The 21823-nt window shown below is 46.2% G+C and overlaps 2 protein-coding genes across 3 annotated transcripts in view; one reads left to right on the top strand and one right to left on the bottom strand.

Annotated features, from left to right (window-relative positions):
* Positions 1–788: 788 nt before the first annotated feature.
* On the bottom strand, positions 789–13135 carry ZYX (zyxin). Its single transcript, XM_065652942.1, is given in 11 exon segments — positions 789–2014; positions 2433–2553; positions 2819–2997; positions 3150–3319; positions 3402–3543; positions 3854–4360; positions 4654–4746; positions 5778–5968; positions 8976–9236; positions 12883–12981; positions 12984–13135. Coding segments are annotated over 11 exon segments (1992 nt in total). The 5' UTR covers positions 13102–13135; the 3' UTR covers positions 789–1903.
* FAM131B (family with sequence similarity 131 member B) overlaps positions 13018–21823 on the top strand; it is a 49786-nt gene continuing 40980 nt past the window's right edge. For both annotated transcript variants that reach the window (XM_065651025.1, XM_065650186.1), the window contains exon 1: positions 13018–13159. The gene's annotated coding sequence lies outside the window, so the exon portion shown is untranslated. The remainder of the gene's footprint in view (positions 13160–21823) is intronic.

The following is a 21823-nucleotide window of genomic DNA, read 5'->3' as shown; positions in this document are numbered from 1 at the left end:
TCATTAACACCACCGGACAGGTTTCATGCCCAGACAGCAGGGCTATTATCCTCCGACAGCTCTGGCAGGAGCTGGGTTAGCATGCTTCTCTCCCCCATTACTGTTTCTATCGTCTGGGTTACTTGGTGTTTGTGAGCATGAGCTTTAATGACACTATCTAGAAACAGCCACTCAAAACGATGCCTACAAACCAGCAAGAACACAGGTAAGGAAAGAAAAAGAAAGCAAATGTACAATTTGTTTATTCTTTGCTCATCCTACGGGAAAGCTCAAAGCATTTACTAGATCAATTTGCAGAGTCATTAAAGGCTTCCCCAAAACTATCAAGAGAACAACAGTAGGTTTTATGTCTTTGAAGAGTAGGAGTATTGATACTTACCACAAAGAGGAGTTTCACCTGCCGTGACCAAGACAGTACCAGGCTTAAAACCATGAACATCAAGCACAAACACTTTTTGAGTAGCAACAATTGAAGTGGTCAATGTGCCTGCTCTGCCTTATTTCAATCTGATGCAAGTGGATTGTAATAACTCACCTCCCAGTGACACATCAAGCAGACTACAATCTTGCTGAACTGCAATGCAGTCTTCCACTGCTTTAAATGAGAGCTACTCTTCAGGAGTAGAAGATTGGGAAACTGAACAGCTTGAAAAGGAGACCAAGAAGTGGAGAGAGGCCATTTTCAGACTCTTATCCCTGGAGGCTAGCTGGAGTAGCAACCATACATTCTCTACTGCCTAAGACAGCAATTCTTATGGGTAGTTGAACAAATACAGCAGACATGTTAATGGAAAAAAAAACCCAGAACATTTTATTGAATGCAAACAGTGGTTGGATGGTGTAGTTATTCAAAAGGTTCATTCAGGTTGAGAGTTTCTAGTCCAGAAAATGGGGGTCAGTGCAGCAGCACTTAAGAGCCAGACTGTACATTGCAGCTTCAAATAACAGCAGTGAAAGAATCCCAGCTGGAATGGGGAGATGTTCCTCAGTCTGCTGAATCTTCATCCACGCACTGAGACACATCCTCATCATGTGCTGCCCCTCCTTATGATGGTCTTTATTTGTAAACGTGCATTCTTTGGACTGCTTTGCTACTCTTGTGCCCAGCTTGGCTGTCCAGAACCCACACTGGGAAACAATTCAGTTTGGGGAGGGAAAAAGTTTTTGAAAAAAAAAAAAGTTTCCAAACTCAGATACAGAGTAGGATTCCAAACTTTGCCAGTTTAATCTGGCTAAAGAAAAAGAAGCAACAAGATAGCCAGTAAAATCCATTAGAGACAGAAAAGCTATAGTAGGTTAGCTTTTTCCAGCAAAAATAACAGAGATTCCCAGTATGTTCTGCCTCCACACTCTAACCCAAGAGTGAAGGCGGGGGCAAGGGAAGACATCCTGATAATGAGGTGGCACAAGAAAAAAAAAAAAAAAAACCACCAACCAAACAACAACATAAAACCCACAAAAAACCAAATGACAGATGTGGTGCTGAAATGGAAGCTTAACCTTCTAAGGTCAAATCGTCATTCTTGGCTCCATGGAACAGAAGAATGCTCAGCCCTTCTTAGCACCTGCTACCAGGCCATTCTTGCTACTTCCACCAGGCAGTGGTGGAGGCCTAGTCTTTCCCCTCCAGAGTCTTGAGGGAACAGATTGTGCACTCACCTTGATTACAGCCCCCAGCCTGGAATACACTGTGGCCAGGAAGTGGTAATAGGAAAAGAAGTCCTTTCTTGGTGGGTGTGCAGAGTGAAGTCTAGGAGCCGTGAATCCTACATGAGTAAAGAACTGCGCTGGCGTAGTCTCCATTGGTAGCAATCTGCCCTGTCAGGCAGAGGGACAAGACAATGGCAGGGAAGGGAAGAATATTGAGTGCAGGAGTCTCAAGGGTATGCCCACTCCAAGCTCCTCAGCGTGCTGTTTTGGCACGAATGGTGTGACATTTGATACACAGCACATGCCCATCCAGTGGAAAGCAGCCATTCTCATCTGCTTCAATGGACAAGGGCTTCCCACAGTCCTAAACAGGGAAAGAAAAGAGGGAAGGAGCTCAATGACAGCCAACAGCAGGGTAAATGCATCCAAGGTTGTAGGAAATGCCCCACCAGATCAAGATAATGGCTAACAGCCCACTGCTCTGTCTCTGATGGTGCTAATGGGAAATACTATTTTGAGGGAAGAGCAAGTCCCTTCTGTGATCCCAGCATGTTCCTCCAGTATACAGGGAAGCTGTATCAGGGACGTTACAGACTACAACCCTGCACAGTCCTTGTTCATGGACCTGTGGTCTGTGAACCTCTCATCTTTTTCTGAACCTGCTTCAAAAATGCTTCAGATTCATTTAAAACAATGTTAGTGTTTGGTTAAGATAGACAAAGGTGCCCTCTTGCTGATGACAGGCATGGGAGAGATAGAAGGAGTGGGGCCACCAGACTTACCTCACACTTGTAACATTTCATGTGGAAATTTTTCTCCAATGCTACCACACGCACTGTCTCATCCTTTCCAGGCTCTGGCATGATAGGCTCACTACAGACTGAGCAGCGTGGAGCATACTTCCTGCAACACACAAAAATATGGAGGAGACCATGACCACCATGGTGACCCTCAGGGCAAGTTTTGCACTGCCATACAATAGTATTAGCAGCAGAGGAATAATAGATCAGAAAATTTAGGCGGGAAAAGACCTTAATTGCTGACACATTTTTAACTTCATGTCCAACACATCACATGGGCAACCCAACCCCAATATTGCAGCAACATTAAGCAGATGTGTGGGAATCTGCCTCCTTTCAGACACCACATGCATGTGCTCTCTCCATACCTGTGGTAGTCATCCACACAGTGAGGCTGGTTGGCCTGGTCCACAATAAAAGAGGTCCCCTCAAGAGGTGTATGGCACATCACACAAGTGAAGCACTGGGGATGGTATGAGTTACCAGTAGCTTTCAGCATCCGGTCTGTGATGGTCTGTTTGCACACACTGCACTTTTCCAAAGTCCCCTGAACCCAAAGGAAACAAGTAAGACACATTAATCCAATCTTCCACCCCTGGGAGGCTACACCACAGACAGGCAAGATGGAAGAAGGAAAGCAAGACAGAGCAATCGCAGCAAGCATAGCTCTCTCCAGCAGCTTTCATCCTAGTGACTCACAGCATAGCATTCCTCACAGAATGGCTTCTCATCCACATTGTAGAACTGCTGCCCCTGCAGCTGTTTCTCACATTTGAAGCAGGTAAAGCATTCTACATGGAAAAGGCAGTCCAGGGCCCTCACAGCTGGCTGGGTCCGTGATAGGGGCTTCCGGCAGAAGCCACAGAGATCTGTCAACAGAAGAAGAAAGATTAGGAGAGATGCAAGCACACCACAGTTCTAGTCCTACTGCTGTCCACTGAGGAAACACACCAGAAGTAGCAGCCTCTGCTGGGGGCGGATGCTCCATATCCTTCATTAGTCTCTGGGTCAACTTCTCCAGCTCTTCTACCTCCTTCATGGTCAGACAGGAATTTCCCCTAGGTGGATCTGCACTGGAGCCTGTGGGTCTGTGCTGCCGGAAGAGGAAACATTCAATCTCAAGGGGCACATACTGACCGACTCCTTCCCACCCTGTCCCTAATAAACCTCTCACCTTTACTACTTCTCTCTGTTTCTCTCTAGGGAACAATCTGATATCCACTGTGCTTGCTTCTTTCCACCTTTACATAAAGTCCTATCCCTCTCCACCACTATGTCTAGTGACGTCTCTCTTTCAGATGGGTAACAGCTTCCCCTAGCCTGGGGCAGACCCTCCGTCCTCATCCTCTAGCATCACTCTCATTGACATCCAAAGACACTGGTCCCATGGCTCTATCCCTTACCATGTCTTTTGCAGCAGCGGGTTGCTCTGTGGGATGTGGCTTCTCCTGCACTTGGGGTCTTTCCCTCTGCTGAGTATTGGTGAAATTGGGAGGCTGTGGCCGAGAGGAGGAACCTAAAGGTGAAGGTGCTGTGAACTGAGTCTGAAGGGACGTAGGATATCTTGTAGAGTTTGAGTGAACCATAGGAACATTGGCACCTGATTTGGACACAGACTTAGGAGAGCCAGCAACATGAGGTGGGGTGAATTTAGGGGTAGGCTGAGCAGGAGGGAGAGAGGGAGATGGAGGAACTGGTGCTAGCGGTTCCTTGCGTTGCTGTGGGGCTGCCCATGGCGTTGGGGTGGGGGTCAAATCCACTCCAGGGGGCTTGAAAGATAAGCTTCCGCTTGGCTTTGGAGTGAACTTGGAAGGAAAGCTACGAGGAGTATCTTTGGGTGCAGGTGGTACTTCTACATGGGCTTCTGGGGCCAATGGTTTCTCCAGAGAACTTGTGGATCCTGGGAATATCTGTAAAGGGAAGCAGTGGAGAAAACAGGCAGTCATCAGCAAGGCAGAAGAGAAAACATGCTCTCTATGGCAGTTAGTCAACAGCTATCCCAGACTCACAATGTGAACAGTTCCCACACTGTTACATATTTAGCAGTCCTGACAAGTTGCAAGATCTATGCTTTCTGGTCCTTCATGTACACTGTCATGCTATGGTCTACCCAGACATTTTAATCTTCAGTAACACCCTTCTCACTACCTCTGTTCAGCAAACTAGGCATCTCTTTCCACCTGCAACGTTCTGGGGAGCTCACCCTGGATGTGAAGGGGTCATTCTTCTCCATGTCATCCAACATTATGAACAGTGAGTCAATCTCAAGATCAATGCTGCTCATCTTGCCATGTACCTACACCACCATCCATGAGAAAAGAGGGAGCAGAGCACATTACAGGAACAGCCAGAGAACTGAGTATATCCTCTTACAATAGCAGATTTTGACACTCTGGACTGTGGTACAGACATGTTCCTTGCTTTGAGTGGAGTAGCAAGTTGGTGAGGATGAACATGGCAAGGTCTACAAACAGCAGGAAAATGCACAGCCCAAAGAAACTCACAGACAGATTTAGGTGGAAAAAGACATCTGGAAGCCTCTAGTCCAACACCCTGCTCACAGCAGGGTTAGGTCTCGAGCTAGACCAGGTTGCTCAGGGCCTTGTCCAGGTGATTTCTGAACATCTCCAAGGATGCAGATTCCCCAGCCTCTCTTGGGCACCTGTGCCAGTATTGAGCCACCCCTGGAGGGGAACAGGTTTTTCTTCTGTCCAACAGAAATTTCCCTTGCTGCAACTTGTGTCCGTTGTCTCTCATTCTCTCGTTGTGCCCCAGTAAGAAGAATCTGTCTTCTCTCCAGTCCTCCTTTAGGTATTGCAGACTGCAGTGAGATCCCTGCCTTGGCCTTCTGCAGGCTGAACAAACCCAACTCTCATACCATGTGCTCCAACCCCCAATGATCGCTATGACTCTTTGCTGGATTGCATCTGTTTCAGTAGTCCTCATGGCTTATTACACTGGGGATCCTAACTGGAAAAAGTCCTCCAAGGTGCAGCCTCACTAGCACTGAAGAGAGGAATAATCACCACCCTTGTCCTGCCAACTACGCTCTTGTGAGTGCAGCCCAGCATGTGGTTGGCCTTTGTTGCCACCAGGATTCATTGCTGGCTCACATTCAACTCACTGTCCACCAGGAACTCCAGGTCCTTCATCTGCAGAGCCTGCAGCCCAGCCAGTTGACCCTAACCTATGCTGGTCCATAAGGTGGAGTCATTTTCTGCTTTCCCAGATCTGAGAGCTTCCTGCTGCTGAGTTCAAAGAATGGCAAGAAGCTGTCCCAAGTCACAGAGCATGACCAGAAACTATACTTCCCTTGACCTCACTCACCTGTGGGGCGGGTACCTTGCTCACGGGCCCTTCATCAAACATTGGTGGAGGAGGAGAAGGAGGAGAAGGAAAAACTTCTTCTGGTGCTGGTGGAAATGGCTCTTCGAAGGGTGGTGGGGGTGGGGGAAAAGTACAGTTTGAGGAGAAACTTGCATCCTCTCCAGGTGGGGGAGGAGGTGGCAGCGGCAGCTCTATAGGGATGAGAATAAAAGCAAGTTTGGATAATTCTTTACTCTTTGCCAGTACAAACCCCAGGAGGGGTCTTGAAGGTATTACAGGAAATAGTTCCCCAGTACTCAGGGGACGCCAGCATCCATCAAAGACAACAGAACTCCAAAGACTAGCCTTCACCTTGTCCAAAGCTATTTGCCATCATATAAACTTTCCTCAGTAGCTGCTTGAATTAGTCACTGGGAATAGTTACTGTATGATGGGAAAGCAGGTCTTCCTCCGCCCTTTCCCACTCTCTCATTCTTTGGTCCCTAGCATATGCTTCTCTTGCCAGTAAATGGTTCAGATTGCTGAATACTGAGCAGCATTAGAAGGAATGCCAGCAGACAACCCAGGACCCTGAAGAACCTGCATTATTACAGGAGAATAAGATGGCGCCTTGCAGCTGGCTAGTGAGCACTACAAGAAACATGCAGGGGAAGAAAAGCAAGTCGGACCAACCCTTATGCATATGAGGAATCTTCAAAACTGCTTTATTTTTCTGGGAAATTAAAACAACTTTCCTTCTAGAAACTAAAATGTCCTCACACCCAATGGAGATCAAGACACAAAAAAATTTTCAGAACCCTTTTAAACAAGCTGAAAAGCACAAGAGTGCTTTAATCTCCTAGAAGAAAACCCCATTGCTTCCACCTATTCATATCTGCTGAAGATTTGGAACATGGAAAAAGAGACATTTTCTACAACAACATAGTCAAATAAATGTGAATTCTCTTTCCTTCAACATGTACGGGAGAAGTTGTCCTCTTATCATCCAGGCAGCAAGGAACACTGAAGACAAGGAGGCATAACTTCCACATCTCTTCTTCTGGACACCCACCTCTCTTCCTAGCTAGCCCCAAGCAGCAGCAGGGTGAAAGACCATGTTTTTCACTTCTGCTACTCCATGTGCAACTTTCAACAGCAGTAATCAAATTGTCTTATCTTTATATCCAGCTGTTGTCGACAGACTTTATAAGGACTCCTCATCTGTAACCTCAGAGAGACAATATTGCCCTTTCAGAAAATGAAAGCTGAAATCTTATTATCCAGTGGAATGCATAAACTGCACTGGTATGCAGCACCTCTTCCAAGCCTCCTTGTGTCACAGGAGTTCTGCTTGGGAGGGGAAGTAACAACACACCAGTATTTTTTTCTTTGAAACTGCAGTTTGGGATCAACTTTGTATATGCTTGTCTTCCGGTTTATTGAAATGATAAAGAATATTGCAGAAATGAAGCCCTGATCTGTTGTTTCAGACGTACTGAAAGCCTGTTTTATGAATTACTCATACAAACAATAAAGTTCCTCACAAAGTTACTATACCAGACTTATAAAATGATCAGCACAAAAATACAACATTCCTACAGCAATACTAACTGAGCCACCCTGTCATTTAAGACAAAGAGACCAATTGTTATGGCTTTATGTTATACTATTTGTTTGGGGAGTAAATAAGAAAGGGAGATAAGGATTGAAGAGATGCATCAGACAAGAATCAAACCAGATGCATTTCTCTCATAACAGAGTTTTGGTGGTTCATCTGTACTTCAGATGTCTTGCTGGCAGCCCTCACTTGATGGTGACACAGCAGCTTAAGCCAAACAGTTCATCTACTAATTTTTCTGTCAAGTTAATTGCTCCCTGACAAGCTTTATAAGTAAGGGAGAAGTGGAACAAGCAACATGCCATCCTCCACTCACAGTGTATACTGAAAAATAATGTTTAACATCCATCTGTCTACTTTTGTACTTCAGGTAATAAATTTGTGTCAGTTTGAGACCTTCCAACAGGCACATCCCTGCTCCACACAACTACAGCAGAAAATCATAAAGCCTAAAATCCAAAACCAGGGATCCTTGGATTACAGACACAAGATTCCAGCCAACAACATATGACAAAAAGGTCACCAGAGTTAGCTGCTACAATTCTAGGAGACAAAAGCACCAACATGCTAAGGTCCTTGTGACCTGGGAAAAAAATTTGTCTCCTCTGAGCACAGAACCAGCCTTCCTACCATCAGGTCAGCTGCCCACTAATTTAGCATGCTAACCTACAAATCAGTGCTGCATAGTCTATGCTAGACAGTGAACGGACAGAAATTTAAAACAGCAGTTAGCATTTTCTGAACACATGTATCCTGACTGAGGTGCACCCTGATAGAGTCTTGGGGTAATATGAAGCATCAAGCACTATCAAGAGGTCCCTAGGGAAATTTCCAGTGGCCCCATTCTGATCGAATCCAGCTAGAGAGCCACACAACCACAAACCTTCTGCCTCTTTGAGGACACAAAACCAACCAACCAATAATGAAACGAACACACACCTCGCCACTACAGGAAATTAAAAAAAAAAAAAAAGAAAAAGAAAACCACATGAAGCAAGAAGTCACTTTACACAGGAAAACAAACCCAACCCACTAGGAAAAAGTATAAAACTCTACAAGCTGCACAAACTCTTAAGTCTTACGTCCTGCTTATAATAGCTTCCACCATTTTTTCCACACAATTATTTCTTCTTCCCTTTCTCCAGCAGCAAAGATGGCAATTGCAGAGTCCACAAGAAGGATCTTTACATTCAGAGAGAACCAGCTTGAGCAGAGATGAATCAACAAGGAGAATAGCAAGATTCATCACCATCAGGGTCAACTTCACTGCAACGTATTTGCTCTCAGACATGCTGGCCAAAAACTGGCTGCAGTCACAGAGTTATGCACTTGGGGAATACTATGAAAAATCCATTGCGTCCCTCCATCATCGGTGCAATGCAGGATTGCCTTTCCACCTCCTTTCCTAACGAAGATACTATGTACTTTGAGATCCCTTCACAATTGTTTTATCTCATTCTGGAACCTGCCAGCCTCTAGAGAAAAGGGTCCCTCACTTATAGCAGTTATACCCCTGTTCTCATGTTTAGCCCAGTTACAGATCTCATACCCTGAGAATTTAGAAGCGCACATTCACATCTGCCACACCAGCCCTCACGTACCTTCTGCCAGCAGGGACATGGACGCTGATGGAATCTCCCCCACCTTCCCTATCTGAGCACGCTGGCTGTCAGCTTCAGGAGGTGGGGGCAGTGACGACTCTGACGCGCCCCCAGCCTTGAAGGGGTTCACCTTGGGTTTAGGGGCAACCACAGGTGCAAACTTCTTCTGTGGGTTGTAAAAGGAAGGAGTAGAAATGTTGATACTGACTGTAGATGTCATACGGGTCCCTGGGGCACCTGGGGAAGCCATCTTCTCAGCACCTGGCAGGAGAGAAGATGGAGGAAACCTATATGAAGTCAGCCTTGGGCCAGCATGGAAATTAATAGAGAAGGACATGTGAAACAGAGGCATACAGAAGTTTAAGTCCCGGCTGAGGGGCCCAAGGAGAGCACAGAGCACTTCCAGGACCACCACAGGGAAAAGGAGGAAAAGACACTGCAGACAGCTCAAATGACCCAGCACGCTTCACCATTTCAACTCAGTATGGCATTAACTGCAAAGGGGCTCTTGCAAGGGAGAAAACTAAGCTCTTTGCTGCACAAGAACACTGCAATGCACTCATGCTGGAGAGGACGGCAGCAGGCCACCAGAACGAGTGTTATCCACTACACATACCAAGCCACACACACCCTAAGGAGGGTGCTCCTGTACACACTCTTCCACAATTGGAATTAGCATTTCCACCCCCCCCACTCACTCGATAACGCCAGCCGGCTCCTCCTGACAGCAGCTTGTCACAGCCCAATGAATGTCCCCCCTCACCCCCTCCTCCCCCAACCCTAGCACACCCCCTGGATCTTCCATCCTTTACCTCCAGGCCCCTGCATGCCAGAAGAGCGCAGGCACCTGCAGCAGAGGAAGACCAAGGGGCATGAGGAGCTCACTGGTGTCACATCCCCGGGCAGAGACCCCTGCTCTCCTGGATCTCGCCTCCACTTGCTCTCCTCCTTGGCCCCGGCGAGGGTGACAGCGGCTCCCCCCGCTCCTGACCGGCTGCGCCGGCGCCCGCTCCGCCCCTGCCAGGCAGCGCTGGGCGGCTGCCGGCCGGCGCTTCTCCGCCACCCGACCCCGCGGGCGTCTGCAGCCGGGGCTCCTCTCCTCCGGCAGTGCGGCCGCGGCCCCGCCCTGCCTAAGGACAGCCTGTGGGCTGGGAGGAGACAAGCGCTCTGCTCGCAGCGTGCAGGCACACGAACCTTCTTCCCTCTCTCCTTTCTTGAACAGCCAGGGGATAGCCCCTCTAAGTTGGCCATTTCCGGAGCCGCAGATCTCATCACCAGAGCAACGGTCCTAGGATTCCCCGAGTCTTGCAATCTAGGCCAGAAATCTCATCCGCCATAGAAATCTCCATTAAGCCAGATGCTTTGTTGTAAAGCCTGGCACGGCTATAGTCCCCCTAACACCTCAGTACAACACTTCCACCGTCACAGGGGCCCTGTGCCAGCATTTCAAGTTGGCATGTTCCAATCAGAACCCCTCCACACTGCCAGCGTCTCTCGCACAGACAATAACAGCTGCTGGGACAGGCAGTCCTGGTGCCACAAACACCTGCCCAACACTAATACATCCATTGATGCTGGTAAGACCTGTGTGCACAGTTCTAAGCACTCCCACAATTCAGTGCAGTACGGCAAGATATAGTAATATTTATATCATACATAAGATAAGTAACCTGTAACAACTTCTTCAGGTCACAAGCACATGACAACACAATTGTTAAGTCCATGTTGCTGCACTTTTTGTTCTCTTTGTGTAGGCCTGATGAGTAGCATGCACCTTGATGAACTCTTCTGGGCTTTTCAAAGGAGGAAGAGGCTGCAACAGTGAGCAGCAGCAGCTGCCAAAAAGCCATATTGGGGAAGGGCCAAGGCAGTGGAGCAACTAGCAAGTTCCATCCTCAGTCCCTCAGAATTATAGGACACACTTGCAAGTCTGACAAACTCCTTCCAGCTTGCAGCTTCCCACCAAGCTACAGAAGCTATTAAAAAGACCCCCAAGCCTTCTTTAGAGACTTCTGCCTTATGCGCCACTGTTTTGCTATGGTGTAATGAACCACTTGGTAGTAGTTCTACCAGAATTAACAGAATTACGAGTAGAACACCACAGTGACAATGTCCCTTTCGACCATGATCCATACTGTGGTTAGTCAACACAGAGACAGTCTTGGGACATCAGATGCTTCACAAAAAAGTGTTGGCTTGGTTACCAGCAGCTGCTATCCACCTTAACCCAAAGCAGCACATTTCCTGGTATGCTATGTTGCACTTAAAGGCCCTTTCTACTCAGAGTTGTCTCCATCCAGCAGCTGCTCTGCTCATCCTCAGTTCTGTTTATTGGTCCACCCCCACACCGACCAGAGAGGCTGAGAAAGACTGGCCTTGCGGCAAGCTCCCCCACCAGCCCTGCAGCATTGCCAGTACCATATAAGCTGTACTAGAAACACACAGCTTATGTAAGCCCTGTGGCACCATTTGTAAAAGCTATCGGAGAGGGAGTGTCACACCAGCAGACCTAATCTCAAATCATCTCGTCCTCACATTTTCCCTGAGGGGAGTGAGTTTTCTGCCTGCTGTAACAGAATTTAAGATGGCTCACATGGAGCTATGAAGAAAAATGTCACTAAAGGACGCAATCAGGATACTTAATTGCCTCATACACTGTTTCTGTCTAACAGAGAGCAAGAAGTAGTAGGACAGAACCAAGTGACACCTCTCTCAGCGCAGGGTCACCTCTCAGAAGGTCCAATAGCGAGTCTGCCACCTCTTATGCACCCAGTTTCCAGATCTTTGACCCCAAGACACCACTTTCAAAAGCTCAGCTCCTTTTTTACAGTAGCAAAAAGAGGAGAAACCTGAGGAGTCAGAGAGATGAGTGTTATGTTTCACTTCTATTGGTAGAAAGCAGATTGTCTTCAGCCTCACAAGGAGACTCCATAAAAGCTAGCCCAGCACTGTAGTCTGACACGCCGTATCTGTACTTCCCCTATTTGCCAACTTCCGCCCAACCAAGGGGCGGTCAGAAGGAGGACTACAGAGGGGAAAAAAAAGAAAAAAAAAAATCACGAAAGAAAACACAAAAAACCCAACACAAAACAAATAAAAAAACCGGGATACAAAGTGAACGGATTAAACAGGTTTCTGAGTTATGCTTATTTTTACCCTCTGATACAGGCCAATTCCGGAAAGTTTTCCCAGCCTGGCCGAAAGTTAACAAGACTTCAAAGAGAGCAAAGTCCTATCAGCTATGCAAGGTAGAGCCTTAAAACAACCAGGCTTGGGGAGGGAGGCAATTCAGAGCTAAAAACTTGTCGTGCATTTGCTTGGCTTGCCTCCTCCTTGTGCACGAGCGGGAACTGGAAGAGGAAAAATTTCAAAAAGCTATGCAAACATATTTAAAACGTTAGGAAGCTCTACGACTTTGCAAGCACTTGCATCTTTGCTTTCTCAGGGCACTCCCAGAGAGACAGAAGCTAATAAATTAAACACATTTCATGCACAAAGAGCCCCGGATTCCTCTCTCAAGCACATCTGGAAAAAGGCTCTCATCCGTACACACAAAAGAGAGCTTGTCCTGAGTAAAACCAGGCAACACCCCCTCCTTCTTCCCCGCTACTAGAGCTATACAGGATGGTTCAGCTGCCTCCATTTCACCGGGAGGGAGGGAGAAAAACTCACCAGGATCCATACACACGTGAACCTCTCTTCGGCTGAGGAGCAAAAAACCCCACGAGACACGACCGTAGATCAACCGCAAAGAGACCGAGAGACTTTGTACGAGGCGAGCAACCCTCCCGGCGGGAGCGGCAGGAAACCCGCACCCCCTGACACGGGCACACACCCCTACTTGCTCAACGTCAGCCCCAGGGCTGCAGACAAAAGCTTTTTCCCTAAGCTAAGAAAAGATACTTACCTCTGGGAACGAGAGTCGGGAGAAGGGAGAGGAGAAAATGCCGCCCCCGGTGCTGGAGGCGGCGGGGCTGAGCTCCTCTACCTCTGCACAGCCGACTGCCTCAACCCGCCTGCCTGCCGCGAAAGGAAGCAGAAATGAAAGATGGGGGAGCTGCTGAGCGCAAACGCTTTCTACCAACTCGCGAAAAAAAGCCTCGCCCAGGCAAAGTTGTTTGACCATAAAAGGAGAGAGGCTGCGCGCACAGCTGAGCTCACTCGCTGGGGAATGTGGCAATGAGGTAAGGGGGGGGGGGGGGGGGTGGGGAAGGTGCGCGCCACTGGGGGTTTGCGCGTTTGGGAACAGAGGTGGAAGCTCTGGGCTGTGCACCTCCCCAGCTTTATGGGGAACGGGGGTTTGTTTCTCTGCCTGCCCGTGGTCACAGATAGGAAATGTTGGTGCTTTGGTTTTTTTGTTTGTTTGCTTTTTCGGGGTTTTAGCCGGTCCTCTCTCGCCGCTGTATCGCAGACTCGCCACACGGTCCCTCGCACAGTGCCTGCCCCGTCCACCTCGGGCGCCCAGCTCAGGCTGGGCTTGCTACCTTCCACCATCATATAGTCTCTGTCCTCAACGTCTTCCCTAACTCCAGGGCTGGCCCCAGCCCATGATTTTATTTCTAGTTCCTGAACTGGGGATTTTAGGAAGATGTATAGCAGCTCTGAGTCACTGTCCCTGCTGGTCTCTCATGAACCAGCTGCGAGAATATTTGACTTGCTCCCCCAGTCTTCCAGAAATTTAAGCAAACATCAGATGACTCCACCGTTCAGAAAAGTGACTTATTGTCCTTGTACTGGCTGCAAGGCAAACACTGAACTGTTTTATATCAAACACTAGCCAGTGGAATTGCTTTGTTGGATTGCTTGTGCTGCACATTGATTTTATTTTTATCCTAGTACTGGCTGGGGGTTCAAGCCCTGCTTTAGATCAGAGACATCCTGACCCAGCACAACAGGGCATGTAACTTTCAACTCAAGTCTTTTCTTCTTCTCCTCACTCCTAGGCCTCTCAGGGAGGAGGGATACCAAAAAAGATGCAATTCCTGTGCTTTGTGCATTGTACTTTGTCTTTGGAATTTGGCCTTAATATTGGGGTTAATACCCCTACTATTGCAAATTCCCTGGAGAATTACTGTAGTAATGCTCAGGAGATCTGGGGCTTATCTTCTTCTAGGCCCTACCTATCAATGTAGGTACCTTTTAGTACTGGTACTTTACTCACAGGTGGGTAAGCCAGCCACAAACCATACCAGTTAGACTCCCAGTGTGCACTGCTGCAAAATGTTCACATTAGAGAGCTATGCAAAGAGGTTCATCAAGGCTTAAGAGATTCAGTGTAAACAAATCTTTAATTTTACAAGCAAGGTTTGTACGAAGAGTCAATATCTTTCATTTAACCAGCTGATACAGTTGGAAAAATTTGGCCCTCTGTGGGGTGTTTCATTTTTACATACTACATGAAGATGTCACCTATAGCAATGCATAGCAGTGAGCATCTCAGTCATTACCTAGCTGCAACCGTTGAACTATTTATCTATAGCTATGAATTGCTTAGGGATATGTAGCTCTTGTATGGATGCTAAATAATCCACCACTTTCATAGTCATGGCATAAGCCCTGTTACCTTCCATGATTAATACACAAAGTAATTATATAGAATAAGGAGAGTACCTCTGTGCTGGGTCTTCTAAAACTGTCACTTTTCTAGTGCAGACAATCTTTTTCCCTCTTGTTCAGGTAAAGATGTCAGTGCAGAGCTAAAAAGATTTCATTGTAGAATTGCTAACCAAATTCTGGAATATCACAGCACACCTTGCACAATCAGCCTGATGTCAGAGTATTCTGCCACTGTTCCCTGGGCTAACCTGGACTCCAGAGAAAACAAAGAATGTCTCAAACTGAGATTAAAAAAGCACTGGGAGAATATGAAAAAATCTGCACTCTCATACTTCCTGGCCACACCCCCATAAATCCAGATGTCTGTGTGTTTGATTGTCTCACCAACATGGTGATGTAAAAAGCTCATAAGGCAGATCAAGCAAAGTGGGAATAAGAAAAAGAAAAGCAGACCCTCCTAGACATTTGGTATTAACTCCTCACTATGAGGAAACAAATATGAAACAGATAAGTGTTTAGCAGGTTGGACATGTGAAAGCTAGAATTCTCAAATCAGAATACACGGGGGAAACTTTAATCTGATTTCGTGCTTGCAATATAGTGGTTTTAAACTTTGTGCTTTTGTAATTGGAAATGAAGATGAACTAACTTCCCTATGTTAGTTCTGATTCCTCTGGAAAGAAAATAATACTCATCTCCTTATGCTAGCAACCTTCCTTCATGCAATTCATTGCTTGGGAAAGTAGACATTTTTCTGCTGCAAACTGAAATTAGTGCCTTGAGATGTACACAGTTGTAGTCAGTCTCATTAGCTGAATCAAAATATTAGTCCTGAGTAGGCATTTAGCTATCTGGTACAGAGATGGATCAGCAGGTATACTCCCCTTGTTGTGCCAGACCATGTCATTTCTGGAATTAGCAGCAGTCCTCTGCATAAAATCACTTCAGCTGTCCCATGCCACGAAAAAAGTGAACTGGTATTTTGGAATATATTGTGATGTGAATGCTACTCTGCACCATGGGTAAAATGACAGACCACTACAAAGCAGATGTTGGAGGGATTTAGAATATGCAGCTTGAGCTGGACACTTCTTTGAGATGAGTGACAAGAAGCAAGCCCCAGTACTAGCTGTCAAAGCTTAGAAATTCTTAGAGTTCAAGGAGCCCACCTCAGAGAAACTAAGTTTTCCTGAAGACAGATATAAAGAATCTTCACTGGTAATTCAGCTGTGTAATGCAATGAATAAAAAATAATGCCATACAGAAGTAATGTGGCAAATTAATGTACTGCACTGAGATGAGGAGTATGCTAGCAGTGGTTAGGTGCTTATAAAATTAAAAAAAATAGATGTAAGAGAAGAAAAAAAAAGTCTTTGAATGAAAAAGGAAGGAGTATTTGCAAGAACACTAACAGGGAATTAAACTTGTCGGGCAGAAAATTTCACTTAGATTTAAGAGGGTTTGGGTAGCTGCAGATGGGAATCTTTCTGTTAACAATAGGTTTAAGGTGAGAGGAAAGTAATCTGGATGCTGGACAGGATGCCTTACTTGTGTTAATAATGTAAAATGTCTGCATCTGTATATTTCTATCCATATCAAAATGGCACTCATTGATCTGTTATCTCAGCATTAGTTAATAATTAGTGATGCCACATAGTAGTCCATGTTTTTCCTAACCAATGAAAAGTTCTGACTCACATCTGTGTTGCATCTCTGATATTTCTTTAGTCATTTATCTTCTGTGTAGTCTAACCACATTTTATTGATCAAAGCTAAGTTGCTACTCGTAAGCTTTCCGTGCGCTATATTAAATGCTATGTCTGTGCCTACTGGAAGAGTTGGGAATATATAATGGGCCAGGAGGTACAGATGAGGTTAGGCCTGCACTATCCAGAGCAGGGCCACCTGCAGCAAATTGTGTAGACCAACAGATGTAATGCACCCTGGTAAGAGCTCTCCACAGATCTGTTGTGTTCACAGAGCACAGCCCTCCCTTGGTGCGTTTCTCATTCCCTCCCTCATCCAGGGTGCTCTCCATGTGAAAGGCTACATCTGGCACAGGTTGACACCTGCCACAGCTACTGTTCCTGCTCTTTATGGAGGCTGTGACATATGCAGAGATGTCTTTCTCCTGACCAAACAGCAGTTGGAGTGCCTCAGTCCCATTGCAGGATGCGTATTGACAGCTGGGTGGCAAACATAGGATGCTGCACTGGGGACAGCAGAGCCTCCCTCCAGTCTGTATGAGCCTAGTCATCCTCCTGCGTCTGTGAAACTGGCACACAATCAGGAATGCTACTTGCAAAAGTCATGAATTCTCCTGGAGAAATCCTGTAACAAACAACTGCCCAGGACAGATAACTAGTCACTCTGCTGTTTCCCTTCAAAACTGAGTCTGCTGTGCAAAGCACACTTTGGAAGTGTCCCTCCCCAAGAAGGGGAGCTGTTGAACAGCTACAGAGAGCCTCCACGCGTGATCTCTGAAGAGTGTCGCTGCAGATCTTCAAATCCCACTATGGTACACACACACACATATGTACATTCTTCAAAAGGCTATTCTAGCCATACACATACAATTAGATTACCCTGACTACAACACTAGACTAGGCCATAAGCTGTAAACAGAAAAACCCCAAACCTTTGCTGTGCCAGGAAAGATTTTTTTAGTGAAGCAAATCAGAGGGAGCAAAGTATCTCTGTGGTATGACCTTGGTCATGCCAGCACATGACAGGCCACCAGAGTAGCCAGGAAGCCAGGGGAGCAGGGCTCTGGTCTGGTGTCTGTCCAGAGAAGAAACTCCATTTCTAGCAGGACTGGCATGTCTTTCCTAGACAGAGCCATGGCAGGAGTCCTGGGTGGGAGATGCAGCTCCCAGATGAGTTACCACTGCTGTTTCCTTGTTTCCTGCCACCAAGATTTCCTGCTGAGCTGCTGCCTCCATCTGATTCTTGGCAGGGTACCATGAGTGCAACTCCATGGCTCCTGGGGCTTGCTCACTGGCAGGCTTCCTCCCCCTCACAACCGCTGTCCCTCACCTCCTGCTTGCTGCTGCTAGGCTCTGTGCCCAAGGGATGAGGGAAGCAACCAGGCTGTCCTGGCAGATCTCTCTTCCCCCAGGTGGAGCATGAGTTGTTCTGCAGCTCTGGAAAACTGTGAGCAGTCAGCCAGGGCCTGGAGAAGGCAATGGGATGCAGCTGAAGCATGGATGGGTGACAGGGGCATGCCTGTGTATGCGGCTGAGTATGGATGGCCACCAGGGCCCATTCTGCTTGGAAAGCAGCCATTTCCACATTCCAGGGTACCCTTGCCATTTCCTCAACTGTATGCCACCAGCAAGACAAGCTGTAACGTATTCGGCTGTTCTGTGGCAAGTATTGTTTGTCAGAACTGTCAAAGAAACAGATCTGTCAGCCCGCAAAGAGTTTCTGTGTGTAACCCTCTTTCCACCCAAGTGCCATGCTCTCGTGGAAGAAGGTAGAAGTCCTTTCTTCACTTTGTTATGTAGTCTTGTAAGCATGGCACAACCAAGCCATGCTCCTTCCTGCAAATGAGTGTAATCAAATAGATGTACTCAACAGAGCTGGGTGCATGCCTTGTTGCATCTTGGGGGACAAAAAGTTCCAGGAATAATTTCAGTGTATATATGTGTTGGGGGGAGGGTGTTGTGTCCTTGGAAAAGGGATCTTCTCCCACATCCTCCTTGTGACAAAGCTGAGAGGCAAAAGCAGGTTGTCAATTCCTTGGTCTCATAATAAGCCTCCCTCCTATGTCATATAATAGAAGTTCCATCGTGGCTTCCCAGAGAAGCATCTGGTGCAGCTGCACAGTACTGGAGGGACAAAGATGCTGAGCTTCACTGTCAGTAACATTAACCTGGGACAGGTTTAGTACATGTGGCTACTAGTATGTTTACTGGTTAATTTACTACCAGTACAAATAAGAGGATAACTACAGACCAGATAAAAATCTTTGGCTGTTTCACACGGTTGTCAGGATAATTAGCAGGGCCTTGCACTGGAGCCACTGTCCTTTCAGTGGCAGGTAGGAGTCTGTGATAAGTGACAACTCATGGGAGAAGGCTTGCTCTTCAAGCAGAGTATTATCTTCAGTAGGTTGAAAATATAAGAGTGCAACAGGCCTTACTGAAGACTTGTGCTAATTTAATTCTATATCTAGTAAAGTGATCAAGCCATTAATGAAAGCCACTGATTGGGGAGGATGGGGAGTAGCAGTTACAGGCCACCATTGCCGGTGCTTTGTAGCTAGTCTAAGTGATATTGAGAGATCAGTAGTCACAGCTATTGTTCAGAACGCAGCAGAGATCCTCAAAAAGTGTTCCATCTCATATTAACAAGTCATTGACAATTTGCACATTGGGTTCTCCAGAGGTGTGCTGGGATGACAGAGACATAGCCTAATTTCTGGATCTGTTGACTACCACCACTTTACACCAATGCAAAGGGCTTTTCCTCTTTTAACTATGAACCATCCCTACCTGTCAGCAGTAGATGCTTGGGCAAGGGCTTGAGACATAGCATTAAAGAACTCAGCTGTGGATGTAGATTTCTGGAGGTGCATTTCCTGAAACCAAGGCATTCTCCAGTTCCCTTCATGAAGGTCAATATGATGACCATATCTCCTAGGTTCTTGGCAAACCTGCTGACCCTTTGCTTCCATGGCTTCTGAAAAAAGTTACTTGGAACCTTTAACCTTATCCAAAACACTTCAGTTTCCATGTAAACAGCTTCAGGTATGTATTTGGCCAGTTGAAGTCTACATGAAGGTCATCTGTGTTCAGGCTTCATATGGAAATATTCCCTGGCTAAAAGTTGGGAGTAGCAGGTAGTGAAAGATGTCTGGAAACGAAGCCAGTGGACTCATAAGTCACTGCTAGTGAAAATAGGGTGGGTCAGGTATGAGCAAAGCCCTAGCAAACCATTTTTCTGCAGAGTCACTGATGGTTTCAGAGGCAGTTTAAGACTTGCTGCTGCCAAAAGAAATAAATGGGATATTTACAAAGCTGTTTCCCCAGATTAGTGTTGCTTTTCCCGGGCCCCCCACCAACAGATTTTTTCCTAACACCTTGGTACATAGTGTTTGATGTCATGAAAATAATTGCTGGGTCCTACCAGCAATAATCCTTTTGCATCCTGTTCATTTGGCCTTTACAGTCATGGTCTCCAAAGCTGTATACTCCCAAGGTGGTCATGAAGCCTCTTAAGAATATAAAATAAAAATGAGATTTGATAAAAAGGATGTATTTGTATTGAAACCTTTTTTTTAAAGTAAGATAGAAAATATTGTGAATTTGTGCAAGGGTGTGGTAAATTTGAAACAGTGCAAGAGCCTTGTATTACATCGAAACAATGTATAGGCAAGTGTTGCAAGATGACATAACCACAGCATTCTCAACTGTAACAACCTGAAAGGGAAGGAACCTCAGTCAGTTCCAGACATCTCCTTGCTTTGGGACACATCAGACAGCTTGCATTTCTCCAATGCAGTAAAATGCCTCAATTTTTTTCTGTACTGTCTGTATCCATTCCCTTCTAGATTTGAAAAGGAGGCATTCCACAGGGGCTACACTACACACTGCAAATGAGTCTTCTTGAGGAATGGGACAGAGAAGAGTAGAAGGTACAGGTTTGAAGAATATGGATGAAGGTCTGGTCTGGTTGATGCTATTCATTAACTCCTCAAGACTTGATGTCACTGCAGACAGATTATCAGCCCTTGGGTGCCAAAAGCCTAAATTCAACTTAACAACGTTAGCTTGCAGTTGAGATTAGAAGGACACTGAATTGTAGACTCTTTTTGAATCTTTCGTGTTCCATATTCTCAGGCTCCTGGCCTGATATAGAGGCTGGAATAACTCCCTCATTAGAGTCTTTCAGCCTACACTGAAGAGAAGCCTGTATTGTATCTGCTGCATCCTATCTGCTCTGCTCTCTTACCAGAATATACCAGAGTCCCAGAGTCTCCATTTGTATTTGCTTTTGACTTGGAAACAATCCCTGCACCTCCAAGTAAGGAATGAAACTTCATGTTACCTAGCTGGTGCCCTGTGCCTGAAGAATTGCAGTCTCCTAAACAAAGCAATTATTTATCTGATTTGAGGGACCATGAGACCAGAACTCTTCTCATTTACAATTGTTTCAACTCTTTCTTCCAGCTGTCAGTAAACTGAGGAAGAACTAGTAAATATGAAAGTATGGTAAATGTTACCTTACCTACTGCAGATTAAAACCAGCTTTGGGAAGACAGAAAGGAAGAGCAGCCTTTTGTGAAAGCAGAGAAAAGCTAAGATCCCCTAAAATGCAGATGTGCTCTTGCATTAACTGCACCTTATGTTTCAGACCCTTACTATATGAGTGTGAGAAATGGGAAACTTTTTGAAACATTGCGATGGCCGATCATAGTGTTATACTGTGAAAAAACACATATATTGAATCAATGTATGTCTACCCCAAAAATCGCTTTTCTGTCAAAAACATGGACAGAACAGGGTTGGCTGAAGGTTAAAGATTCTGGGTAAGGACAAGCCACTGCTCATTAGGTCAGACGGGGCTTTGAGCAACCTGATCTAGTCAAAGACGTTCCTGCCCATGGCAGGGTGCTGTTGGCCTGGGTCTCTTCCAACCCAAACAATTCTATGAAAAAGTACTTGTGTGCATTAAAAACACTAGAGATTCATGGCAGGAGTACCCAACTGCAGTTGCTGGCCAGTCACAAACTCAACCAGGTTTAAGAAAAAACAGCAGTCACCTGCCAGCACAAAAGAAGAGCCGTGTTAGAGAAGGTACTTCTCAGCACTGGCCAGCAGACGTCCTCGTGGGACGGCTGCTTTGTTCCAAGGTAGTAGCACTCCTTCATATGTGTGGAAGGTGATAAGGCTACCAGCTGCTGGATATAATGCTGCCCAGACTGCTGGCTATTGTCTTTCCTGAACTTTCCTGTACATGGACTTCAGGGCCTTTGCTTTAGCCCAGCACCAATACATATGCCTCCATTTACTGCGTGGTGCAACATTAACATTACTATTCCTGGAGTTTCTAATGGCCATCTCTTGAATTGCATTGGTGCCACAAAACCCAGAAGGTAAAGGATGTCTTTCAGGGATCAGCTGTGATCACAGCAGGTTTGAGGATGGGATGCTCTCCTTTCCTGGCCTGCTTCTGGTAACGGATGCCTCCTAGCCAGAAGCACCTGAGGGTATCATCAGGATGTCAAGGATTGCAAGACAATAAGAACAGGTAGCAAGGCAGCCTCTTCTGAGATCCCGTTCCTCAAA

Source organism: Caloenas nicobarica, chromosome 1 (assembly GCF_036013445.1).
Source record: "Caloenas nicobarica isolate bCalNic1 chromosome 1, bCalNic1.hap1, whole genome shotgun sequence".
NCBI lineage: Eukaryota > Metazoa > Chordata > Aves > Columbiformes > Columbidae > Caloenas > Caloenas nicobarica.
This window is presented reverse-complemented; position numbering and strand designations above follow the sequence as displayed.